General features: G+C 45.4%; 1 protein-coding gene across 1 annotated transcript in view; it reads right to left on the bottom strand.

Moving 5' to 3' along the window:
- Positions 1–455: 455 nt before the first annotated feature.
- The window catches only part of LOC147117497 (ubiquitin-conjugating enzyme E2 E2), a 554,464-nt gene continuing 527,165 nt past the window's right edge, over positions 456–27,754 (bottom strand). The window contains exons 5-6 of the mRNA XM_085988520.1: positions 16,370–16,517; positions 456–1,181 (exon numbers count right to left, since the gene is read on the bottom strand). Of these exons, the coding sequence (XP_085844646.1) occupies positions 1,084–1,181; positions 16,370–16,517 (246 nt within the window). The 3' untranslated portion in view covers positions 456–1,083. The remainder of the gene's footprint in view (positions 1,182–16,369; positions 16,518–27,754) is intronic.

The following is a 27,754-nucleotide window of genomic DNA, read 5'->3' as shown; positions in this document are numbered from 1 at the left end:
ACGACGCAGTTTTCCTGGACACAGCTTCACTTTGAAAGCCTCAGTATGTACCCCCTTTAATAGTGCACTATGTGAACTTAATTTTAATTGCATGGTGTAGCCCTTTAAATTGTTGCAGTCGTGCAGGAAATCCCATCCCATCCAAATGTGTGAGCTCCCAGTGGTAGGCTCAAAGCACACTGGGAGTTCACTATGCATATGTAATGAGCTCCAACCTGGAAGCTGGGGCTCAATGGGATATACTTAATTTGGCTGGGTGAAAACTGTACACCAAGTCATTCCAGTCACCTCCGCGACCATAGAGGAAGTTCCACCCCATATTCCCTAACATTCTGAAATGCATCATTTCATTTTTTTCTCTCCTAATGTTTTGTATGATCATGTTACATGGTGAAAAAGTTTGAAATTTAAGTGGCCAGTTTTTAAAGTAAAGTAGAGGGCACATGAAGAAAATGTAAGCTATAGTTCAGCCATAGTGCTGTTTTATTGAGTGCTTCAATAATACAAGTGTACATCAAACTGTTCCACAGTCAGGAGTTGCAGGTACCTCAAAATTCACAAGCATTTAAAAGTAGATATTCTGCAAAATACACAAATCTTGTGTGTTGTTCAACAGCCTTTTTGAGGAAAAAAACTCCAGGCTGGTGAAAAGGACAGTCATCATTGTAATGCACAGTGATTGTTAATTTAAGCTTATTACAAAGCTTTAACATGGTAGCATGCACCTGACATGATTGACTTCAGTACAAAAACTCGGTTCTAAGCACTACCTATATGAAGAAATTAGATATAGTCTATTATGGTTCAAGGACCACATGAAAGGAGACACACTTATACAAAGCTATGTAACAATAAAGCTCTCTACTTGTACAAGTTGAACATTCTTTACATTGTAGAGATTCAAACCTACTCATTGTAAAAACAACAAAGTCTCAAATCGTTTCAAGTCATCAGGGAACAAAAGGACATTTTTACACAAGGATTTCTTTTAAAAAAGGAAATAAAGCTAGGAATAGGGGATGGGCTGTTGTTGCACTTAGTGAATGTGCTTTCCCAGGGGTCAGGATTTACTGCAGCAAATTCTTATGTGGCATATCTCTTGGTCCACTGTCTGGCTATTCTGTCATGTTCTGCTCTGTTGGTCAGATACTGAGTAGCTATGCTTCCAACCAAAGGATCAGCTGCAATAAAAAGAATATTGGTAAGTATTTACAGATTTGAATACCAAAATATTATACCTATACATAATTACTATATCTCAAACAGTGCCTTAATTACCATCCTTCAAATAATGGTTTCTCAGTTGATAAACAATAACCTCTTGTTAATTCTGGTAAGCAGCATACTTTAATACTTTTTGAATTGTTCACAGTGGTAACAGCTTTGTAAAGTTCTGGGTGTTTGAAGCTTATTATTACTAAAAAATATTAAATTCAGTTTGCACTTTAAAAGTTTCAAGTTTTATTGACTATGCACAAAATCAGAATACCTTAAAGTGTCAAATATCAGGTGGTGATGAGTTAAAATGTTACATCTCCTCAGTGACTCAATAACAAGATCAAAAATAATCCTAGCTAAGCAGGCATATTTTAAAAGATAACAAAGAACAACAAGTAGTAAGAAGTGGATTAGAGGCAAGAGGGTAAGAAAAAGGGATCCACATGACTCAATGGGTAAGTCCATGGTCTAGTTTACAACCAAGTCAAGCAAACCCAGAAGGTTCCAAGTTTAATCCCTGGTCTATGCTAAGTAGCTTAACTCAGCTGGGTGTTAAAATTGTCCCCGTTGCTCATGAGCTAGAGAGAGGAGAAATCAAACAGCATGCCCGCTCATGACTGCTATCCAGTGACTGCTGAAATGTGCAAGTGCAAAGCTTAGCTGTGATGTGCCAACGTTCGAATAGACTGTAAACACTCACTGAACAGAATGAGTAACTTGGATGAATTACCAAAAATTTCTGGCATCCAAGAAACAGCATGAGCCAGTGTCTTCAGGAGAGGAGGGGCCAAAACCAAGGCCAATTAAAAAAAAAAGAAAGCCAGATTGTAGAGAGCAGTAAGAGCAACCAAAATTTTTTTTAATTTTAGCTATGCAAGTGATAACTTGTTAAACACCAGGTAGGTTTGCTAAAGGATAAATCTGGTAGAAATGTTAGATCATCAGGAAAATGGCATATGTGATAAAGTAATCCTTCACATCAGTCTTCAAGACTGAACAAATTCTGAATCCAGTCATTTTGGCTTAGGAATCTATAACCTAAAACACATAGGTTTAGGTCAGTAAGACACATACACTGAAGAAACTCAAAGAATTAAAGGGCATATTTTCCTCTTTTACAGTGAAAGGATTAATAACTCTATTCTGTTTAATAGATTTTAATGGCTGCTAAGCCAAATGGAGATTGAATTAATTTTCCCGCAAAGCATTTCCAACAAGTAAGTTAGTGGGAATGATAGAAAAATAACCAGTCTAAAGCACCTGCAATAAGACCTTTCATACTTCTCAAGCAACTAAATTGCCACTTAAGAAGCAGAAGTAATGGTTCAGCCAGTTGTGGAGTGTACAATACTTGTGCATAAAGGTTCCTTGAAGGTGAAGAAAATCCACCTCTAATAAAAAACAGCACAGAAAATCTGGAGGGGACTTGGGAAAGACCCTCAACACTACCATCTGCAGTAAAATGCACAAGGGCAAACTCAATATCATATAAATAGAAACATAGACGATAGGAGCAGGAGTAGGCCATTCGGCCCCTCGAGCCTGCTCCACCATTTAATGAGATCATGGCTGATCATCAAAATTCAGTACCCTGTCCCTGCTTTCTCCCCATATCCCTTGATCCCTTTAGCCTTAAGAAATATATCTAACTCCTTCTTGAATATATTTAATGAACTGGCCTCAACTGCCCTGTGTGGCAGAGAATTCCACAGGTTCACCGCTCTCTGGGTGAAGAAATTCCTCCTCAGCTCAGTCCTAAATGGCTTACCCCTTATCCTTATACTGTGACCCCTGGTTCTGGACTCCCCCGCCATCGGGAACACCCTTCCTGCATTTAGACTGTCTAGTCCTGTTAGAATTTTATAAGTTTCAATGAGATCCCCTCCCATTCTTCTAAACTCTAGCGAATATAAGCCTAATCGACCCAATCTCTCCTCATACGTCATTCCTGCCATCCCAGGTATCAGTCTGGTGAATCTTCGCTGCACTCTCTCCATGGCAAGAGCATCCCTCCTCAGATAAGGCGACCCAAACTTCACACAATACTCAAAGTGTAGTCTCACCAAGGCCCTGTACAACTGCAGCAAGACATCCTTTTCTCCTGTACTCGAATCCTCTCGCTATGAAGGCCAACATACCATTTGCCTTCTTAACCACCTGCTGCACCTGCATGCTTACCTTCAGCGACTGGTGCACAAGGCCACCCAGGTCTCGTTGCACTTCCTCTTTTCCCAATCTATTGCCGTTCAGATAATAATCTGCCTTCCTGTTTTTGCCACCGAAGTGGATAACCTCGCATTTATTCACATTATACTGCATTTGCCATGCATCTGCCCAATCACCCAACCTGTCCAAATCGGAGTTTCTCTGCATCCTCCTCACAGCACACACACCCACCCAGCTTTGTGTCATCTGCAAACTTGGAGATATTACATCTAGTTCCCTTGTCTAGATCATTTATATATATTGTGAATAGCTGGGGTCCTAGCACCGATTCCTGCGGTACCCCACTAGTCACTGCCTGCCACTCGGAAAAAGACCCGTTTATTCCAACTCTTTGCTTCCTGTCTGCCAACCAGTTCTCTATCCAAGACAATACCTTACCCCCAATCCCAAGTGCTTTAACTTTACACGCTAATCTCTTATGCGGGACCTTATCGAAAGCCTTCTGAAAGTCCAATTACACCACATCCACTGGTTCTCCCTTATCTATTCTACCAGTTACATCCTCAAAAAATTCCAGTAGATTAGTCAAGCATGATTTACCTTTTGTAAATCCATGTTGACTTTGTCCGATCCTGTCACTGTTTTCCAAGTGCTCTGCTATTACATCTTTTATAATGGACTCTAGCATTTTCCCCACTACCGATGTCAGGCTTACTGGTCTATAATTCCCCGTTTTTTCTCTACCACCCTTTTTAAATACCATACATACCACACCAAACACAAGCTCCATAAATTTACCCTTCCATATCAGGGGCTGTCGTCAGAAGGGCAATCCTCTATATATACTTTGGATATGCTCCTGTATTCATTTATGGATGGCAATCCATAAGAACCAAATCAATGCTTGGGCCCACCCTCTGAAGAGGGAGGGCCTTCTGCAATAAGAGGGCTAGCACAGCTCTGACTACTAACTAACAAGAAGACAGTGGAGTGCAGGCTTCCCTACAACATACATGAGGGACTTCAGTTATGTGGAGAGACTAGATAAGCTGGGATTGTACTCCTTACAGCAGAGTAGATTAAGGGGAGATTTAAATAGAGATATTCAAAATTATGAAGGATTTTGATAGCGGAGTAACTGTTTCCACTGGCAGGAGGGTTGGTAACCAGAGAACACAGATCTAAGATAATTATCAAAGGAACCTGAAGGGAGATGAGGAGTTTTTTTTTACACAGCGAGTTATGATGGTCTGTAATGCACTGCTTGAATGGGTGCGAGAGGCAGATTCAATAGTAACTTTCAAAGTGGATTTGGATATATACTTGAAAAGGAAAAAAACTGCAGAGCTATGGGGAAAGAGCAAGGAGTGGGACTAATTGGACAGCTCTTTCAAAGAGCCGGTACAGGCACGATGGGCCGAACGGCCTCCTTCTGCGCTGTAAGATTCTATGTAGCTGGAGCACATGTGGAACATATCTCAGGTGGAATAGATGATGTTTGGCCTCTACCTGAAACTGAAGAAATACCAAGAATCTGAGGCCCAATCATGGATGCCCATTTGAAACAAACTCAACCTTCCCAAGCACAGTGATCCACCTACTGATGGGGTAAAACAACTCGAACCAAAGTTGCACCAGAGCACAGCTCACCTCCAACTACCAGACCCAACTGATCCCTATAGGCTTAGAATATATTGGCCTGGATATTGCAGTAGGAATAACGGTGAGGCTACCAGCGCTCACCGTTATTAACGAGTAAATTGGACAGCAACTTCCAGCGTCCACACATGCGCAGTTAATTGTGGAAATCAGAAAGTTGCTGTCCGGTCTGCCCTGCTCCTCCACAAGCTTCGCTACACCGGTACCTAGATGAGAGACTCGACATTCAAACACATGAAGAGCGTGAAGTTGCGGTATTTACCGACTAGATATCCACTAAAAATGCCAGACAAAGTTAGGGCTGGTGTATTCAGGTGTAAGTGAATTTTTAATAGCGTATAAGTCTTAATTACTACCAAACAACCTCTTGGGCACTGAAAATTAACTTTTACAAACGTGGAGTCTCATTCCTTCAGATTTTAATTATTGTTGGAGATTTAAAAAAAATTAAATTACAATTAAAAAAAAATGATTTTGTCTCTTATCTCTTAATCCCATCTTTGTTTCCCTCTTTTTACTTCACTTTCTGTACATGATTTTACATTTAATTAAATATTCTAATTTATATTTCCTGGTTAGATTCCACGTGCCTCAGTAAGGGTTTTTCAATCTGATTGGTTGAAGAGACACGCTATTCTATGCCCTGTTCACACAGGTCCCAGATCCCCTGTAGAGGGAGTGTCGGGCCCTGAGTTTCCATGCAAAAGCCCATGAAAAGTCTGTGGCAGCTGTAAGCATAATGAACGGTGAGTGCCGTTCGTTCGCCACTGACCGCAAAATCTGGGCCAATGACTCAACCATGAAATCTGCATTGCTCTCAATGTAGGCCCAGCCAGGCCAAGAAGCTTGAATATATTAAAGCCCACTTCCTTCATGACTCAGAAGCGAATGTGCTACCCACTGAGCCACAGTGAAGGAACTTATTAATAAAATTGCAATTCTGTAATTATTAGAATTCTGTACATTGTATAATTATTAGATTGGGGATTCCATTGCATATAATTAAGGAATTCCCTTCGTAAATGATTGCAATGGAATTCTCCTTTGTCATTGGAGGACCTGGCCCATGTGATCCCAGGTACGCTTCCAAACTGCCTGTGTCCCTTGGCCTTTACGCTGCCATCTGCCTGGAGGTCTGAGACCTTTGCAGCCTGGGCGCCAGGAAGTACTTTTGTAAATGTTTTGCATGTCGGAGGCATAATCCAGAGGTTTGCGTCCGACCGCAATTTTGTTCGTTCACCACTGACCGCGAAATCTGGGCCAATGACTCAATCACGAAATCTGCATTGCTCTCAATGTCGGCCCAGCCAGGCCAAGAAACTTGAATATATTAAAGCTGAGATTTTTAAAAATGGAGAAAATCACAATTTACCCTCAAGCCTTTGTGTGTAGTAAGCATTCCACTTGTTTAGCCAAAACTAGTTTGATGGTCTTTAAATATTCATTCATGATACTTATTTCTAGCATGACTTCTACTCACTTATTTCTCTTAATTCTTTCTTTGAAACATAATGGAACATTACAGCAAATTAATGTGTTTGAAATTAAACTCAGTTACTATTTATATGCTTTATTAATGGTAAAATAACTTTTGACAGCTTCCTAAACCAAATCATTTGAGATAGATATTTCTCTTATTGTAGTATGTACAACGAGAAAATACACCTATGTTTAAACATTACAAAGTTGAATATACAATTGTAATTTTCAAAATCTAGTTGAGCATTTCCAGGTTAGCAACCAACCATTTTAACGGAGCTAACCATGTCTAATGGAATGCAATTGAATTTTTGAATTTGTTCTCGGGATATGGACAATCCTGTCGAGGCAGCATTTATCGTCCATTCTTAGTTGCCCTTCTCTTTGAATTGCTGCAGTCCTAGTAGTGATGGAGCTCCCACAATGGTAGTAGGGAATTCCAAGATATTACCCACAGGCAATAAAGAAACGATGATGTATGAGAAGTTGGTGGAGGCCTTTTTCTTGATATATGTCCATATGAATTATGGGTGAACCAAAATACTGAAGTTCATAAGGTAGAATTCAATTTTAGTTCTTTATGGTGACATAAAGGAATATAAGGGCTTATTTTCCAAAGTCACGCTTCTATCCACCAGGTCCACATAAAGGAAATTTGGGCACGCGGTCACCACAATTTGATTTTTATTGTGGGTGAAGCTTCTCACTGGAGGTGATTTTGTAAACTCAGCTATCATTTATCTACTTAAGTCTGTCTCTAACTTCAATATATAGGTTTTCTTCAATTATATCTCTGTGAACTTGTTCTGCCAAGGATAAAGTGGTAATTTGTAAATGTATAAGGGGAAAATTTGGTTGATTTGTGCCTTCCGTTAGTGCCAACGGGGCTCAAAGCAACTAGCGCATGGGCGCGGTGCCACCAACGCCTCCCGCGAAATTCAGCAGGAGGTTAGCAGCGGTGGTAACTGTTAGCGTCCCGCGGCGCTGCCGGCGACGACATCATCGCCGTGCGCAGCGCACCGCTCATCCTGGCCGCGATCTTCGGTAGCGTTCCTTGACTTACCGCCGGATGCGATGACCGACTGGGTCAGGGTGGCACAAATTAAAGGGGAGGTGCTGGGCGGCCATTTTTGTTGCTGGCTGCCTGCCAGCGCCTGCCCCCGTTGCTGTCCCCGGTCTTCTGTGCAGCGCTGTCCCCGGTCTTCTGTGCAGCACCCGACCCCCCCGTGGGGTGCCAGCTGTGCTCCCTGAGTCTGGCACTTCTCGAGTGCCGGGCTCTTTGGCCGGCACTCCAATCCCTGGTGGCTCAGTTGGGCCCCGGGTCGCGCTGTGCTCAGCACCTCCCCTTTAATAAGGGGAGGAAGGCCTGCAGTACCGCGGTGCGACGTGCCACAGAGTGTGGCGCTGCGGCATGTAGCACCATGATATTCACTGGCAGCACCCCAAGAGGGAGGCAGGGTGCTTCCAGTAACGCCCCGCCTCCCTCTTGGGGCACTACCAGTGAATTTCGGGCGCGGGGGGTGATAATTTTTTCGGGGAGCTGAAGTTAGCGCCTCAAAGGGGGCACGACCCAATTTTTTCCCCCATAGTTTCCTAACTGGTACGTAATAGATAGAAATAAGCAATGGCCCAGAAATTCGGGTCTCCACGGGTGAGTATGCACGGGGTACTCACCTGTAGGCCCGATGGAAGTGCCGGTTTCCTGCATGCACTGCGCATGCACGGGAAACCGGCACTTCCGTTCCTCTGAGCGAAGGAGGTTCAGAGGTCGAACGCGTGCGCAGGAGGGGCTGTGCGTGCGCATCAAACTTAGTTTTTTTTTACAGGTTTCTCTGGGAGGGTCAGCCTGCAGAATTTAGAAATATAAAAAGCAGGCGTAAGGCCTGCTTTTTAACAAGGTAAGTGGTGAATTAATTAAAATTAAAACATTTTTTCCACAGGTTTATTATTTTTAAATACTTTAAAGCAAGGTAAGTTTATTTTTAGCCCCGTTAGAATATAAAATTATTTTTTTCAAAAAATTAAATTATTGTTTAAAATAGTTATTTCATGTAATTTATAGTTTATTTAAAAAATGTGATGTTTTTTAATTTATTTGAAGATTTAGTGCCATTTTGGGGCCGTAGTATTTATAGGTCTTGACAGCACTTCCTGTCAGACTTATGAATGAAGCATTCCCTGCTCCGATTGGCTCCCCATGGCCCACGTGATCCCAGGGGCTGCATCGAACTAACTGCGCCCCTGGGATATGCAAGCACTGCACGCCGGCAGCTGGACCATGCCCCGGATCAGAATTCCACAGGGCCGTACAGCTCAACGGCCAGCGCGCAAGGTAAGTGCAGATCGGGGGCTTGCACCCGCGGGAAGCCCCCGACCCGAATTTCTGGGCCATTATGTTTGTATGGAGTGTGAAATTGTAACAGACATCTAAATAGAACAGCTCTATCCCGCTAGTGTGTGTGTGTGTGAATAGTCTCACTTATGTGGGTTTTATATGAGGATTAAAACTAGCTCATAAATGCTACGTAAACATTCTAAATTAATTTAGTTACAGATACTACATGTTGATATACATAAGCTATACTACAAAATCATTGAGAACAACACCTTCACTTTCTGTCCATATAAATAATTGTTAAGTCAAAAGGAATGGGGTAGACCTTGACTTTGTGTGACAGTGTAAAATGAATGATCTCTCCTGATTTGTATTTCCGTTGACTTAAGGGGAGGCCATGACTTTCCTTGTGGGGCCTGGAGGAGCCTGGCAGGATAGCTACAGCGGCTTCCCTACTCAGGCCCTAGTTAGAAATGCCATCAGGGTCCTATTGACATCAGCCCCGAATATTCATGAGGCTCCTGCCTGAGCCTGGTGGGCGTCTCATCAGCTGCCAAAACCAGTTCTCCCCAAAATTTGCATAGTAAAAGGGCCCATCATCTGAAACAGCTGGTTGCTTCAGCCGTCCAGTGGTAGGCTCCTTTAAAGTTGGTAGCAGCCAGAGCAGCGGTGTTAATGTGGCAGTAAGCCTGCTGACCCCATTTTTAGGCTGCTACTCCCTGGTTAATGCCGATTTGACCAATTTAAAATCAGCCCCAGTATGCCTGTGATGCACTCCCTGTGACATCACTTACCACAGGGACTGCCCCGATTTTAACCCCGCGTGGCTGCCGAGAATGGGGTGTGTGATTTACTGGTGCGATTCGGGCAGTGTCTCAGGCCTTTGCCCCAGGCAGGCGAGACATGATTGAAATTCAAGTCAGGGTCTGATATCATTTAGAACCTGACCATTTTAACACATTTTTAGTGAGTTTGCGCCTGGTACTGGACTAGCCAGCAACTACAGGTGCCAAGAAGCAGCAGTCCCAGAAGAGGGCCGAAATGGCAATTCATGTTTATTTTTTAAAGAAAGGTTTCCTTGTGGGCCAGAAGTGCAGTAATGCTCCTCCAGCCTCCACAAGGAAATCTAGGGACTTCCCTCCTCTCCATTAACTTCTGCCCCTTGCCCGCCCGGCAGGTCCCTGCTGATGGCCTTCTGCCATGTGCATCTTGATTTTCTGTAACATTCTTGTGATCAGAGAAAATGTGTAGAGAAACATTTTTTTCCAGGATAAAAAAAGCTGTCAGCTTCTACGCTGACTTATCCTCGGTGCTTGATTTGCAACAAGGGAGTTGATGATTATAAATTGGTGTGAATAGGTTAACCATTGGATAACCCCAAGTGCTGAAGATGTTCTGGGTTTGGTATGTATCTTGCATGTGTGTGGATGAACAGCCAGGCAACTGAAGGAGTTAGCAGTGTTGTGCACTCTAGCCAGATGCTCCACCACAGCAAGTTCAGGCACCACTGGGCAACCATGCTGTACTCTGACAGAGAGTCCAAAGAATGGATCCCACTGTTTGTTTACATATTGGACAACTGTTGTGTCGTCTGCTTTGAAAAATACTGACTTTCCCTGCATCAGAGCTTGAATATGTTTCAGGACTAATTGTACCATTTGTAACTTTACCTGGTGGATATCCCAGGAGGATTAGTTTGCAGTTCACCTGCCCTGAGTCAAGCCATTTCCTATGCATTGCCCATTCATAGTGAAACATCTGTTACCAGAGCCAGTTGAGCAGGTGATGTTTAGAGCAGGGTGCTCCAGTAAATGCTTCTGGGACCAGCACATCAGATCCACAGCAAAGTTGATCTGCTGACTCATGGTCGAGCAGGTTCAACTGCAGAGGCCTCATGAACAATGAAAAGTTTGAAATGACAGACATGGCTGTCACCATCAGACCAAGAACAGGAAGTTATTGTTCTATTGCAATTTTGACCTCACAAAGAGTAGACACCAGTCTCTTAAGGACCTTATACCATTTGAGGAATAAGAAGACTTTTGCCCCAGGTTTGCTCAGAACAAGGCATGTACAAACACCATTTCCTTCTTTGGTTCCAGATGAGACTTCTTGTAGTTAATGATGAGGCTCAGCTCCTGAAATATAGCAGGTACTTGCTGGATACTAGTCCAAATGGACTCTCAACAAGAAGCCCTCACAAGACAGCCTTCTAAGTATGGACAGATGTGCAAGAACTGCAGACTGAGATGACAGATTGGCAATTTGTGAACACTCTGGAGAACTGAGGAAAAGTCAAAGGGGAGCAATCCATACAGGTAGCTTTGACAGGGAAGGTTGAACCAAAGAAAATTGTGATGACAAGTTGAATGGTGACATGGAAGTAAACACCTCTGAGGTTTATTATAGCCAGCCTGTCTCTTGGATACATGGCTTTAAAGATGTGAGGCAGTTTCACCATTTTGAACTTTTCCTTCCAAAAGTATTTGTGCAGTGGTCTGAGACCTAACATCAGAGTGCATGTTTCCAATTACTGTAATTGGTAACTATAAAATACCTTAAATTCATTCCTTTCTCATTCTGAGGAACCTGTTTGTGTGATCAGGATTGACTATCTTAGTCACCCATCAACCTCAGGTCCCCTCAGATGATCAGACTGGATCATTCTGTGAATTTGCAGGGATTTGGTCTGATAATAGAGAGCAACTTCTGCTATTAGTCGCCTGGACCGAAGCAATATTGGCGATCTTCTCTCATTTGGTCTAGGCTCCTGCTGATGTCGACACTGACAATCGGCCAGTGCTGGATTGCCTCCTGTGCTGTGTGCAGTTCTGGGCACCACATTATAGACACCATAAAAAAAGCAATGGAAAAGATGCAGTGTAGTCACTAGAACGTTACAAGGGATGACGGTTATAGTTATGAAGAAAGTTTTGAGAAGTTGAGCTTTTTTACTAGAACTAAGATGGTAAGGAGTAATCGAGTGACCTGAAGGTTAAGGACATGACCTAATAAAAGTTTTTAAGATCCTGAAGGAATGTGATGAGGTAAATAGTGAAGTTGTTTTCACTGGTCAGTAGAATGGTAATGAGAGTGCACAAATTTAAATGAACAAAAGAATTAAAAAAGGAGGTTAGAAAATTCTTCACAGACAGAGGGTGGTTAGTAAGTGGAATTATATGCTACAAAACATTGTTGAAGTTATTTTAAAAGAGATTTAGATAATTACTCAATAAAGAGGATTATCAAAAGGTATGAAGAGCAGGCAGGAGAGTGGGACTAGACTAGGTGGCTCATGTAAAGAAAAACACTGGTGCATACTTAATTAGCCAAATGGCCTGCATCTGTGTTGTGGTATATGATTCTAGGAAGCACATGGTCCAATGCCCTTGATGAGATTGTTTTTTTTTGTTGCAGGGTTGGCAGCTAAGGATAAGGTGAAGTTTGTATGTTAGTTGATATCAAAGTGCTGCCCATGCCTGTATTTGACAAGGCATTCTTCTTGCAGTAAGGATGACATATGTTGCAGATGGTCCTGACAAGGGGTTATGTTTTGAAGAAAGGAAGTATAAACACTTCTCGTGTCCATCAGCTACTGTGAAGGCTTGGCTGCATTTCCAATAATGGTTATATCTTTTAGATATACTAGAGCTAGACATATTGAAATTAGGTATTACACTGTCTAAAAATGAATATGGTGCATTGATTGGAGTTGTAGGTTAGTCAGTGCCATGCAACAAATGGTACTCCATATGTGGAACTCTGTTAGAGAACACTCTGTCCTCAGGTGCTGACCAATACAAGCTTTGGGATGGAACAAACGTGAAAGCTGCTGCTTTTGTCATCCAATAAACAATTATTGACTTTTTTTTGTCAAAAATGAACTCACTAAGGAACTACTAACTATAAGCAGCAATAAATACATTGTGGTTCTTTTTTACTGAATGTAATTGGAGGGCTGAAAGTAGGAGAAAATTGGGGTGATTCCTCTCGACCCGTTTTCGGGCCTGAAATGAGTGTCGCACACAGACCATGCACTCTAACTGGGAGGTCTGAGACTGGCCTGAAATAGGGTGTTGGGTCGCATTAACATTATTTGGGTGAGCACAGGTAGCTGTTCCTGAAATTGGCTCTCATTGTGCCTGTTTTACATCCGTAAGACGGACACAAGGTCCAATTTCTACCCCATTGCTCCTGGCTGGGAACTATCAAGTACCATTGCATTAGACAGCTAGCAATTTTATACTTGATGGGTACCACAATGGCCAACACTACCAGACGTTTTGATGATACCAAAATCATCACAAGAGGACATTGCCTGTCTTAGTTTCCCCAGTATGCGATTCAGGCCTGACTCAACTCCAACGATGTGTGAAGGATGCTGAATGAATAAGAACAATCACTGCCAGAATGACAGCTCTGCTTTTGCATAGTAATTTCTTTTACGTAATTAAAAGTACTGGTTAGTGCACGGATGACGGGAGGTAGAGTTATTTGAATCCCAGTGCAATGCAAAGCTTTTCCATTGCATTGCCTTTCAGTTGACTGGAGATTACACCTATCATTTTTTAAAAGGCATGTGGTCTCCAGGCAGCTGGGCAACCCTATTGAAAACACTAGAGAAATAAACAGTTTGTTCTTAATGGGGCAGAAATTCCTCCCCAAACGCGTGAGTACGGAAGGGGTACTCACGCGTCTGGCCGGAGGAAATGCCGGTTTTCAGCATGCACAGCGCATGCGCTGAAAACCGGCATTTCCTCTCCTCCAACCCAAGAGTTGAAGAGGCTAGCGCGTGCGCTGTAGGGGGCAGCGCGTGCGTCTTGGATTTCCTCTGTTTTGGGGGATTTGCGCATGTGTAAAGGCCTCCGGTCTTTACGCTTGTAAAAAGCACACGTAAGTATTTATTTTTACAGGTAAGTGGTGTTTTAGTGTAATTTAGAATTTCTTTTCCCCACAGGTTTATTATTTTAAAGAATCTACAATGAGGTAAGTTTAGTTTTAGACCCTTTTTATTAAAAATTTATTTTTTTCAAAAAAAAAAAATTATTGTTTAAATTATTTTTTAAAACTTATTTATACTTAATTTAATGATTGGGATGTTTTTTACATTTTTATTTAAAGTTTAAATAGTGTTTTGGGCCCCCGTAGTTTTCATGAGTTTGACAGTTCTTACTCTCAAACTCATGAATGAACCTTCCCCTCCCCTGATTGGTTGTACAGTGCTCACCTGATCCCAGCCGGCACATCGCACTAACTACGCCGCTGGATCAGGTAAGCACTGTGCGCTGACATCTGAACTGGGCCTGTGACAGGAAATGCAAGCAGGCCCGGGCTTCAGATGTCAGCGCGCAGGGTGAGTGCAGATCGGGGGCTTGCACCCGCGGGAAGCCCCCGACCCGAATTTTTGGCCCATTATCTCATCGCAACAATATTAAGACAGCATTGCATTTACACAATGCATTTGTTCTATGAATATTAAATCAAGTAAAGACTTTTGCTTGAAGCTATCTCAATATAAAAATATATATATTTTTTAAATCTGCACTCTTCAGTTTTTCTATTATTGACCACATTGGATATTTGAATTCAAAACAGAGCTCATGGAGAAATTAATGGGGCCTGAAATCACTGTTTATTCTGTTCTTTGTTGGGCAGGAATTCAAGTAATAAGTGTGCTAAATGCTCCACCTATGATAGCCATAAACAAGTAATTAGTAAAGTGTTTACCAGCATCTGTTACATATGATTAATAGATAAAGTGCTGATAATGGGTACTTTGCAATAGGACAAAGTACTTGAAAGCGCAAAAAAAAATGAGGGGACTGTGGCTTTATCATCTTGTCTAGATTCCCTAATAAGCATAAACCTTCTCAGACAACTGGTATTCTGTGCTCAGAGGGTTAATTAGCTGTCACTCTAGTCCTGGTTCGATGTTCTAATGAGGTTAATTGAAACTGAGGCTGGCTACAGGACGAGTAACCAGATTGGAACTATTCTTTTCTATTTACATTTCAGATGTCAGGCACATTTGGATTCCAAATTAATGATCAATTAGTACATTTTTACCTTTATGCACAAAAAACAAATCTGACCGAATATCTGTAGTTATAATCAGCTACAGAATTAAATTAAATCAAAATTGATGTTTTGGATCAGACACCTGAGCTACATGGAGAGGTTATAGAAACTGGGAATGTTTATACTGGAGAAAAGGCGGCTCAGGGGAGACCTATTGAGCTATTCAAGATTCTAATGGGTATAGATAAACTGAACACTAATAATAACAGCCTCCTCTTGTGTTAACATTTCTGTGTTTCTGTTAACTTCGAGCCTTGGTTTCAGGAGAAGGCACTGATTTTTTTCTGAAATCTCTTCAACATGCATTTGCAACTTCATTGTACATCAAATGTTTCTAGAAAATGGCAGTTTAGGATTTGATGTTTAAGGGTTTTATATTTAGTATATTTAAGTTTTAGAATGCCTTTCTTTGTTCACATACCTCTTTAAATACTATGACATGAATAAAATATATGTACTCTACTTAGCCATCTATGTGTGGCATCACAGAATTAAGCTTGCTTGTCTCACAAAATAAGAGACTTGCAGCTACAGCAAGTAATCAAAAAGGCAAATGGAATGTTGGCCTTTATTGCAAGTGGGTTGGAGTATAAAAGCAGGGAAGTCCTGCTACAACTGTACAGGGTATTGGTGAGACCACACCTTGAGTACTGTATACAGTTTTAGTCTCCTTATTTAAAGAAGGATATACTTGCATTGGAGGCAGTTCAGAGACGATTCACACGGTTGATTCCTGAGATGAGGGGGTTACCTTAAGAAGAAAGGTTGAGCAGGTTCGACCTATACTCATTGGAATTTAGGAGAATGAGAGGTGATCTTATTGAAACATATAAGATACTGAGGGGGCTCGACAAGGTAGATGCAGAGAGGATGTTTCCCCTCGTGGGGAAATCTAGAACTCAGGGGCATAGTTTCAGAATAAAGGGTCGCCCTTTTAGAACTGAGATGAGGAATTTCTTCTCTCAGAGGGTCGTAAATCTGTGGAATTCTCTGCTCCAGAGAGCCGTGGAGGCTGGGTCATTAAATACATTTAAGGTGGAGATAGACAGATTTTTGCAAGATAAGGGAGTGAAGGGTTATGGGGAGCGGGCAGGGAAGTGGCTTTGAGTCCAAGGTCAGCCATGATCTTATTGAATGGCGGAGCAGGCTCGAGGGGCCAAGTGGCCTATTCTTGCTACTATTTCTTATGTTCTTATGTAAGATATTAGTATAGCCTAAAAGGTTTAAAGGCAGCTTTAATTTATCTAAGAATTGCAAACAACAAAAATAATGGTCATGAAAAGAGAAAAAATAGATGAATACTTTGGGTAAAGATCCTTCTTTGTATTTCCATTTATTTTTTTTCTTTCAGATTTTCAGCATTTGCAGTTTTTTCTTTTAACCACAAAAATAAAGATGAGGTATAAAGAGATGAAGGACTGTAATTCCTCTTACCAGGGTTGCAGTCTGTTAGAAGAGAACAAATTGACAGAAGAACCTTAGAAATGGTCAGTGCTGGGCTCCAGTTATCTTTCAGGATATCCAAACAGATCACTCCTTGGCTGTTGATATTGCAATGATAGATCCTTGTTCGGAAAGTCACCTGTCAAATTAAGGCAAAATCAGATATTTCACAGGAATTGTGATCAGCGTAACTCTTTTTTGCACTTGCAAGAGTCTGAAAATTTACATTTACTTGCTGCACCCAACTACAACCTGATTTCAGTGAAACCATAACAAGGTAAATGAGATGGCATTGCTGCGTCCAGAAGATCCAAAGACCAATAACAGCTGGTTTCCAAGAGCACCTCCAAAGAGGCAGTGCTGCCTCAGGGAAAATATAAACTCAAAAAGGTGTCATCACAGGTGAAGGCAGCTATATTTTTTGTCTGCTGGCAAGCTGGATGGCTTGGCTTATCCGTAATGCCAGTTTCACTTCACTATATGTACCTTCCCTGGCTAATTGTTTTTCTTGCTGTTGTGGAATGTGTCCTGTAATATAAACTGGGTGGTTATCACAGTACTGGGACCCCGAGGCAGCATTACAGAATCACTTCTTGAAGTAGTTCCACAATACAAAAGACTTTACTGACATAATTTTGCTACTATAAGTCCAGCGAATACTAAGGACCTTTTAATTTTAGAAAATGCCACTCAAGAGAGATGTGTGGTTTTTCTAAATACGGTCCTGCTAAATATAGCACAGTGACTTCTGGAGTTCCAACAGTATTGTAGACCCAGATTTTAGTGGGTTCAGTGAAATACTTTCAGATTAGGTGCTTTGTGTTCTGGCCTGCTGAACATTAAAAAAAAATTGTTTATAGGATGTGGGCGTCGCTGGCAAGGCCAGCATTTATTGCCCATCCCCAATTGCCCTTGAGAAGGTGGTGGTGAGCCACCTTCTTGAACTGCTGCAGTCCGTGTGGTGAAGGTACTCCGACAGTGCTGTTAGTTGGGAGTTCCAGGATTTTGACCCAGCAATGATGAAGGATCAGCGATATACTTCTAAGTCATGATGGTGTGTGACTTGGAGGGGAACTTGGAGGTGGTGGTGTTCTGGGCTGGTGCCACATATCTGGGTGCTTCTGTCATGATGTGATATAACAATGATGCAAGCACCTAAATGCACTGAACCCATTCTGCATCAATTCCCAGGCATGCCACTTCCCCTTCTTAAACATTTTAACGTGATTAAAGAAGCAGCATAGCTTTATGTGCCATTAAAGACATTTTTTATTTCTAAATAATAATTTTTCTGTTTGACATATGATTTGACCTGCTTGCGAACCGGTCTCAAATGGCCCTACTCATGCTTCTCTCCACTCTTATGTTTCACTACCTATTTACTTTACCATTACCCATTCCCCTTCCAACCACCCCAATCTCTTCCCCTTGAACAACCACTCAACCTTTGTATCCTCCCTTCCCCCTTGCTCTCCCATCACTCACCTCACCCTTAATTCTCCATCAACCCCCCCCAACTCCCATTCGCTCCACCAAGGCTAGGTTCCGAGAGGGCAAATGTTGCCCACTCTCAACCAGTTCTTCCTTCCCGCTTCAATAAAATGAGAATCAGGTGTATATCAGGTGGCAAATCTGCTCCCGCCCATTTTACACCCCGCCAAAGTTGAAAGTTTCTCCTTTTCTGTCAGCTCTTTTCACTATCCACTACTTGTAATGAGTTTTAAATCAAACAAGTGTCCCATGTATCAAATTTAATATATAATAGATGGATAGATGTCTCACAACATTCTGATCCCAATGTAACTTATTTCAATTCTGCAGCAGTGGACAGAAAGATTGGGGGGAATTTTAACCTGGAGGAGTGCATGGGTTTAGGAGCGGGTGGGGGTTTAAATCCGGCAAAAATATGAGTATGTCGGGAAGCCGGCTCCAGCCCGTCGATTTCGGAGTTTAACTCGGGCACGATAGGCTGGTTGCACAAAACCCCCTCAGCAGAGGCGGGTTGCCTATTAACATATGCTAATCGCTCAATTGGAGCAATATTTCAACACACTTTTAGGTTTAACGTCACAACCATGGGTTTACCGGGCTTCCTGAAACTTGCCATTGAAACCAAGGCGAGAACATAACAGCAATTGAACGAGCTAATTAAAACTCATGGAAATACTGCAATAAATACTCATTAAGCTGCTTTCTTACCTACTAGTGGGAAAAGGTTTGTTCACAGTACTTTTGCTGAGAGTTTACTTTCTACACTTTGGAAGTTACTCATAGAATCATAGGATGGTTACAGCACAGAAGGCCGCCATTTAGCCTGTCACGCCCATGCCAGCTCTCTGCAAGAGCACTTCAGCTAGTCCCAATCCCCCGCCCTTTCCCCGTAGCCATGCAAATTTTTTTCCTTCAGGTACTTATCTAACTCCCTTTTGAAAGCTGTGATTGAGTCTGCCTCCACCACCCTTTCAGGCAATGCATTCCAGATCCTAACCACTCGCTGAGTAAAAAAGTTTTTCCTCATGTTGCCTTTGGTTCTTCTGCCAATCACCTGAAATCTGTGTCCTCTGGTTCTCGACCCTTCTGCCAATGGGAACAATTTCTCTCTACTCTGTCCAGACCCCTCATGATTTTGAACACCTCTATCAAATCTCCTCTCAATCTTCTCTGCTCTAAGCAGAACAACCCCAGCTTCTCCAGTCTATCCACGTAACTGAAGTCCCTCATCCCTGGAATCATTCTCGTACATCATTTTGGCACCCTCTCTAAGGCCTTCACATCCTTCCTAAAGTGTGATGCCCAGAATTGGACACTATACTCCGGTTGAGGCCGAACTAGTGTTTTATACAGGTTCATCATAATTTCCATGCTTTTGTACTCTATACCTCTATTCATGAAGCCCAGGATCCTGTAAGCTTTTTTAACTGCTTTTTCAACCTGCCCTGCCACCTTCAACGATTTGTGCACATATACCCCCAGGTCTCTCTGTTCATGCACCCCTTCTAGGATTGTACCCTTTAGTTTATATTTCCTCTCTTCATTCTTTCTATCAAAATGTATCACTTTGCACTTCTCGGCGGTAAATTTCATCTGCTACGTGTCCGCCCATTCCATCAGCCTGTCTATGTCCTCTGAAGTCTATCACTATCCTCCTCACTGTTCACTAAACTTCCAAGTTTTGTGTCATCTGCAAATTTTGAAATTGTGTCCAGTACACCCAAGTCTAAGTCATTAATATATATCAAGAAAATCAGTGGTCTTAGAACCGACCCCTGGGGAACACCACTGTGTACCTTCCTCCAGTCCGAAAAACAACCATTCACCACTACTCTGTTTTTTGTCACTTAGCCAATTTCGTATCCATGCTGCCACTGTCCCTTTTATTCCATGGGCTTCAACTTTGCTGGCAAGCCTATTATGTGGCACTTTGTCGAACGCCTTTTTATGTACTGAATCACATCAGGATGGGTGTTGCCTTGGCTGCCTTAGATTGGAGAAGGAGCAATATGACCAGCAGCAGTAGTACCTGCTGTTGAGAGGCCTATAGCTGGACAGCAGGGAGGGAATCAGCAGAGGGGTGCAGCTCACAGGATGCATTACCCACGACACAGGGTGTACAGGCAGAGGGTGAGTTTCCTTAACATGTTGGAACACGAGTGCTTCAGGAGGCTCAGGTTGTCGCATCAGGTGGTTGCAGACATCTGCAGGCACCTAGAAGAAGACCTGCTCCCTGCTGGGCCTGGTGGCCACACGTTAGCAGTGGCTGTCAAAGTGACCACCCCCCTCAACTTTTTTGCCTCCGGATCCTTCCAGTGCTCTGCCGAAGACATATCCAGAACCTCCCAGTCGGCGGCAAACAGATGCATAAGACAGGGGACTAATGGTTTGTTTGCCAATTTCAATTTCAATTTCAATTTCAATTTTATTGGTCACATAACTAAATACAAGAAGTGTAATCTAGTCAGTGAAATGCTTTTTTCTTGACGAGCCGAGAGCACCAAGCAGCAAGAACACTTAGCTGCCTGGTATGCACGGAGCTCGCAAGGACGGCAGCCATCTTCATCGACGCCATCACAAAAAAAACATACCGACATATACACGCATACGTACTTTAAATATAAATAAAGCAGACATAAAATAAATAAAAGACATAAAAAGACAGCACATAAAATGAACAAGCAATAATGTAAAAAAAGTAATTTCTACAGTAATTACATTGATATTTCTACCCAGGCTTCTAGAATAATCTCTGGTTACAGGGTGGCCGCACTGGGAGAGCATCGTGAGGAACTCACAACTTATAATTAAATAAATGTAATTCATTAATTAATAAAATAAAATAAATAAAGTGCCCCCTCAGTCTTTCTCGATGTTTCCATCTTGGTCTCTCTCGATGTTTCCCCTCTCTCTCTCTCGATGTTTCCTCTGTCTTTCTCGATGTTTCCTCTCAGTTTTTCTCGATGTTTCCCCTCGGTTTCTTCCACACACCTGACCTGCACATTACCCCTGGCTGTCCAACTTGGCGTCCTGGTAACCGGGTTCCACTCCAGTTCTCATCCTTCAAACTGTCTCTCCAGCTCTCGACCTTCAAACTGTCTCTCCAGCTCTTGACTTTCAAACTGTCACTCCAGCTCTCGACCTTCAAACTGTCTCTCCAGCTCTCGACCTTCAAACTGTCTCTCCAGCTCTCGACCTTCAAACTGTCCTCTCTCCAGCTCTCGACCTTCAAACTGTCACTCCAGCTCTCGACCTTCAAACTGTCCTCTCTCCAGCTCTCGACCTTCAAACTGTCTCTCCAGCTCTCGACCTTCAAACTGTCCTCTCTCCAGCTCTCGACCTTCAAACTGTCACTCCAGCTCTCGACCTTCAAACTGTCCTCTCTCCAGCTCTCGACCTTCAAACTGTCCTCTCTCCAGCTCTCGACCTTCAAACTGTCCTCTCTCCAGCTCTCGACCTTCAAACTGTCCTCTCTCCAGCTCTCGACCTTCAAACTGTCCTCTCTCCAGCTCTCGACCTTCAAACTGTCCTCTCTCCAGCTCTCGACCTTCAAACTGTCACTCCAGCTCTCGACCTTCAAACTGTCCTCTCTCCAGCTCTTGACCTTCAAACTGTCCTCTCTCCAGCTCTTGACCTTCAAACTGTCTCTCCAGCTCTTGACCAGGGATGGCAATTATGTGAATTTTGCCTGCGATGACACCAGCCAGAACGAGCGGGCGCTTGGGGTTGTGTCCCTGGCTTGTCTTCCCAAAGGTGCAGGGCATCGATGGCACACACAGGGCAATTGAGTATTCAAGGGCTTCCACACCATCAATGTGCAGCTGGTGTGCAATTACAAACAGATATATGCAGGTGTCCGCAAGATTCCCTGGGGGCTGTTGTGTTGCTTTCATCCTGCGGCAGCCCAAGCTTCCTGACATTTTTGGACCTGCAAGCACACTTGAGGCTGGCTGCTAGGAGACAACGGATACCAACTTCAAAATTGGCTGATGACACCTGTCAGAAACCTGACCAATGAAGCCCAACAGCACTACAATGAATGCCATATAAACACCAGAGGTGTGATCGAACAAGCCATCGGCATGATGAAGATGCGCTTCAGTTGCCTAGACCAATCAGGAGGTGCCCTTCAGTACTCACCAGCCAGGGTCTCCAGAATGGTCGTGGTGTGCTATGCACTGCACAACATTTGCAGCAGTGAGGTTTGGACCTGCAGGAGGAACAAGGCGCAGTGCGCAGATCATCTGCGACGATTCGAGGAAGAGGAGGCGAAAGGCAAGGAGGAGATAATGGCAATGCACCACCAGCTGTTCACACTGCTGCCCGAGATGCCCTTATTAATGCAAGGCTCACTTAGGTACCACCAGTGGATGTCAGAACTATATGCAACGGCCACTTTTCCCGACCCTGCCCCGCAACCCCTCTCTCCGCAATGCCACTGACACAAAGCAGTCCTGCAAACAACCCACTGCACGTCTCCCCCATTGTTCCCCATCAATTCATGTCTTCCCATTCATCATCAAGCAGTTAAAAGGTGAGTTGCCACCTAGCAACCAAGGATGGGCAAGACAGGAAAGTGGTGCAAAGTAATAAATTTTATGTGACTCTAATAAAGAACGGAAACTTCACAACATAACATTTTCTTATACACCCATACCCTTGTGCAACTACAAAGCTTTACTACAAAAGCAAAATACTGCAGATACTGGAAATCTGAAATAAAACCAGAAAATGCTGGAAATATTCAACAGGTCAGGGAGCATCTGCGGAGACAGAAACAAAGTTAACGTTTCAGGTCGATGACTTTTCATCAGACTGGAAAAAGTTAGAGATGTAACAGGTTTTAAACAAGTACAGAGGCAGAGAAAGGGGTAGGGGGAAGAAGGAACAAAAGGGAAGGTCTGTGATAGGGTAGAAGGCAGGAGAGATTAAATGACAAAAGGGATGATGGTGCAAGGCAAAAGGAGATGGTAATGGGACAAGTAAAGAAACAAAAGATGTCTAGAGGAGCTGTAAATGGCAATAGCAGAATCATTACCAACAGCTGCTGTCAGAAAAAATGGGAGCAGCGGTTTTGATCTGAAATTATTGAACTCGATGTTAAGTTCGGAAGGTTGTAAAGTGCCTAATCAAAAGATGAGATACTGTTCCCGAGCTTACATTGAGCTTGATTAGAACAGTGTAGGAGGCTAAGGACAGGGAGGTCAGAGTGGGAGTGGGGAGGAAAATTAAAATGACAAGTGACTGGAAGCTCAGGGATACGCTTAAGAACTGAACAGAGGTGTTCCGCAAAGTAATCACCCAATCTGCGTTTAGTCTCCCCAATGTAGGGGAGCCGCATTGTGAGCAGTGAATACAGTATACTAAATTGAAAGAAGTACAAGTAAATCGCTGTTTCACCTGAAGTAGTGTTTGGGGCCCTGGACGTTGGGAAGGGAGGAGATAAAAGGACAGGTGTTGCATCTTCTGTGCTTGCACGGGAAGGTGCCATGGAAAGCGGAGGGGGTGATTGAAGAGTGGACCAGGGTGTCGCAGAGGGAACGGTCCCTTTAGGATGCTGAAAGCGGAGGGGAGGGGAAGATGTGTTTGGTGGTGGCATCACACTGGAGGTGGTGGAAATGGCGGAGGATGATCCGTTGAATGTGGAGACTGGTGGGGTGGAAGGTGAGCAAAAGGGGAACTCTATCGTAGTTCTTGGAGGGAGGGATAGGGGTGAGAGCAGAAGTGCGAGAAATGGGATGGTCATGGTCAAGCGCCCTTTCAACCACGGTGGAGGGGAATCCTCGATGAGGGAAAAGGAAGACATATCAGAAGCACTGGTATGGAAGGTGACATAGTCAGAACAGATGCAACGGAGATGGAGAAACTGGGACAATGGAATAGAGTCCTTTCAGGTAGTGGGGTGGACAGAAGTGTAATCAAGGTAGCTGTGGGAGTCAGTGGGCTTGGAGTAGATATTGGTCAACAGCCTATCCCCAGAAATAACGATAGATAAGTCAAGAAAGGGAAGGGAAGAGTTGGAGATGGACCATGTGAAGGTGAGGGAAGGGTAGAAATTGGAAGCAAAGTTGATGACATTTTCCAGTTTCGGGTGGGAGCAGGAAACAGCACCAATACAGTCATCAATGTACCAGAAAAAGAGGTGAGAGAGGGAACGGAGTAGGACTGGAACAAAGAATGTTCCACATATCCCACGAAAAGGCAGGCATTGCTAGGACCCATACAGGATCCCATAGAAACACCTTTACTTTGGATGAAGTGAGTGGAGTCAAAGGAGAAGTTGTTCAATGTGAGAACAAGTTCAGCCAGGCAGAGGAGGGTGGTGGTGGATGGGGACTTGTTGGGCCTCTGTTCAAGGAAGAAGTGGAGTGCCCTCAGGCCGTCCTGGTGGGGGATGGAGGTGTAGAGGGATTGGATGTCCATGGTGAAAAGGAGATGGTTTGGGCCAGAAATTGGAAACTGTTAAAGTGGTGAAGGGCGTCCGAAGAGTCGCGTATGTAGGTGGGAAGAGACTGGACAAGGGGAGGAAAAAAGAGTTGAGATGGGAAGAAATCAGTTCCGTGGGGCAAGAACAGGCTGAAACGATGGGTCTACCAGGGCAGTCCTGTTTGTGGATCTTGGGAAGAAGGTAGAAGCGGGCTGTGCAGGGTTGGGGGACTATGAAGTTAGAGGCCGTGGAGGGAAGATCTCCAGAGGAGGTGAGGTGAATGGCAGTATGGGAAACGATGGCGTTATGTTCGGTAGTGGGGTCATAGTCAAAGGGGAGATAGAAGGAGGTGACAGAGAGTTGGCGTTCAGCCTCCGCTAGGTAGAAGTTGGCCTTACTCTTCCTTTTCCTACCGCTCCTATGTGGTGCATCCCCTGTGGCTTCAGCAAAGGTAGAGGCAGGCTGCTCAGATCCCTGCTCTGACTGCTGATCCCTGCTCGGTCCTTAATCCAAGTCAACCCATGACTGCCAGCCCACCTAACATTCCTACATTTGGCCGGACTGCAACGTGTGAGATGGCTATCTTGTACCCAGCGACTCTTCAGGTTTTGGAGCCCGTGAGGGCCCCGACAAAGACTGTTCCATCTGCGCCTGTGCAGGTGCAGACTAGGCCATCGGGTCATGAGGCAGCAAGTCGGGTACTGACTAGGAGCAGGGGGGGCGGTGGGGTCAACGGGTGAGAAGTGGAGGCGCTTTGAGTGGAGTCCCCCCACTTCCATGTCCCCTTTCACCATCATCCCCCTCATGGGCCAGCCACGCTTCACTGCTACCACTCTGCTGGAGAGCTGCTTGGTGCAGATCAGTGAGATGCTGCAAGGCCAAGACTAAGGTATCTGCTGTGGCGACACGCCACCATTGGACATAATCCGCTCACGGCGGCATGGACAGTTTACGCAGGCGCAGTGCCGGCAGCAGCCGCCCCCAGCCGGGGGCCCTTTCCTCCGGCAACTTGTTTCCCGCAGGGACAGGCTGCCGGGAGCACTTCCTGTCTGGGGAGTATTTAAATGGTTGCGCGGGCTTTTCAAGCTCTCTTTTTGCCATGATGTAAATTAAAGCAGTTGTGTTCCATCAACTCTGGTCTCGACTCCCACGTTTGCCGCGGTATCTCAACACTGGTGACCCCGATGCTCAGGACGAATCCTAAGCTAGCATGGCGGATACAAACGCAGTCACGGTTAAACTACCGGACTTTTGGGAGAACCTGGCCGAGGCCTGGTTCGTTGAAGCCGAGTCCAGATTCCGGCTGAGAAGCATTACAGTCGACGCCACGAAGCACGACTACCTCGTCGCCTCTCTCACCTGCGCCACAGTCCCCAAGGTTTGGGCAGCGCTGCAGGATCCACCAGAGGAAGGCAAGTACGAACATCTGAAGGCCGCGCTTCTTAAAAAATTTGAGGCGTCCTCTTACCAGCGCAACTGCCAACTCCTCGACCTCCCAGGCCTTGGTGACGCTTCACCATCAGACCTGCTTTCCCACATGCTGTCCCTCTCGGACGACAAAAACCCCGGCGCCCTCTTTCGCACGCTTTTCATTCGGCAGCTCCCCGCCAGCATCCGCCCGCTCATTGTGGAGTCTGGCTCCATGGATCTGAATGAGATAGCCGAAAAGGCCGACAGGCTGCTCTCCGCGCAGACCGCCCGCGATGTCGCGCCCGACCTCACGGCAATGACCACGCGGTCCCCCCGGCCCACTAGGCCCGACCGCCCTACCACTCCGGGTCACTGCTACTACCACACCCGTTTTGGCACTAGGGCCCAACGCTGCACGCCACTGTGCACTTTCAAACCCCCCCCCGCACCGGCCCCCACGATGGCCGCGGGGCAAAACGGGCCTCTACTGTACGTCACCGATGACAGCACCAACCGCCGATTCCTGTGCGACACAGGAGCCCAGCACAGCATCACCCCCGCCTCCACCCTCGAAATCCAACGTGGTGCATGGGGTATCACGCTGGCCGCAGCCAATGGCTCTGACATCCGCACATACGGCACCCGCATGGTCACGCTCGACCTCGCAGGCCACCGCTACCGCTGGGAGTTCCTCACAGCCAAGGTCCTCTGCCCACTCATCGGCGCCGACTTCCTACGCGCCCACGGCCTCCTTGTCGACACCGCCTCGTCGACATCAACACTATGGCCCCCATCCCTGGCACATTCACCCCGGCCCGTTCGGCCGGCCTGACGACCTACTGCCTCGCCAGAGCCACGGACGACTACTCGGCACTACTCGCCGAGTTTCCCGCCCTCACTAACCCGACCTTTTCGGCCAAAGCTGCTAAACACTGTGTGGAGCACTATATCCCCACCACCGGCCCCCCGGTCTCTGCCCACACCCGCAGACTCAACCCGGCCAAGCTGGAAATCGCGTGGGCCGAGTTCACCACCATGGAGCAACTCGGCATCATCCGCCGCTCCAGCAGCCCTTGGGCCTCGCCCCTCCACATCACCCCCAAGCCCGGCGGAGGCTGGCACCCCTGCGGGGACTACCGCCGCCTCAATGATGCCACCACCCCCGACCGATACCCGGTGCCGCACATCCAGGACTTCTCGGCCCGACTGGCCGGATGAACCGTCTTCTCCAAGGTCGACCTGGTGCGTGGTTACCACCAAGTCCCCGTACACCCCACGGACATCCCCAAAACGGCCGTCATCACCCCATTCGGCCTGTTCGAGTTCCTGAGGATGCCCTTCGGCCTCAAGAATGCAGCCCAGGCTTTCCAGCGCCTTATGGACTCAGTCCTCCGGGACCTGAACTTCCTATTCGTCTATCTAGACGACATTCTCGTGGCCAGCTCCTCCAAACAGTAACACCTCGAACACCTTCGCAACCTGTTCGGGCGCCTAGCCCAACACGGGCTCATCCTCAGCCCGGCGAAGTGCCAATTCGGCCTAGCTGAGATCGATTTTCTCGGCCACCACATCACCCCTGCTGGGGCCGTCCCCCTGCCCAACAAGGTGCAGGCCGTCCAGCAATTCCCCCGCCCCAAAACCATCAAGGGCCTCCAGGAGTTCCTCGGGATGGTGAACTTCTACAACAGGTTCATCCCCAGAGCTGCAGCCCTCATGAAGCCCCTATACGACTCCCTCCGAGGTAAATCCGGCAAGATGGTCGTAGCCTGGACCGCTGACACGTCAGCCGCCTTCGACGCCACCAAAAACGCACTCGCCGATGCCACCCTGCTCGCGCACCCGAGGGCTGATGCCCGGGTCCCGCTCACCACTGACGCCTCCGACCATGCAGTCGGAGCCGTGTTCGAGCAGTGGGTCAATGGCGCGTGGCAGCCACTTGCCTTCTACAGCCGCCAACTGCGCCCCCCGGAGGTCAAATACTCTACTTTCGACCGCGAGCTCCTCGCGCTCCACCTGTCGGTCCGCCATTTCAGGTTCCTCCTGGAGGG

The sequence above is a fragment of the Somniosus microcephalus genome, chromosome 5 (assembly GCF_052327205.1).
Source record: "Somniosus microcephalus isolate GS21.2 chromosome 5, FLI_Smic_1.0, whole genome shotgun sequence".
Taxonomy (NCBI): Eukaryota; Metazoa; Chordata; class Chondrichthyes; order Squaliformes; family Somniosidae; genus Somniosus; species Somniosus microcephalus.
The sequence above is the reverse complement of the archived record's forward strand: the minus strand, read 5'-3'. Positions and strand labels throughout refer to the sequence as shown.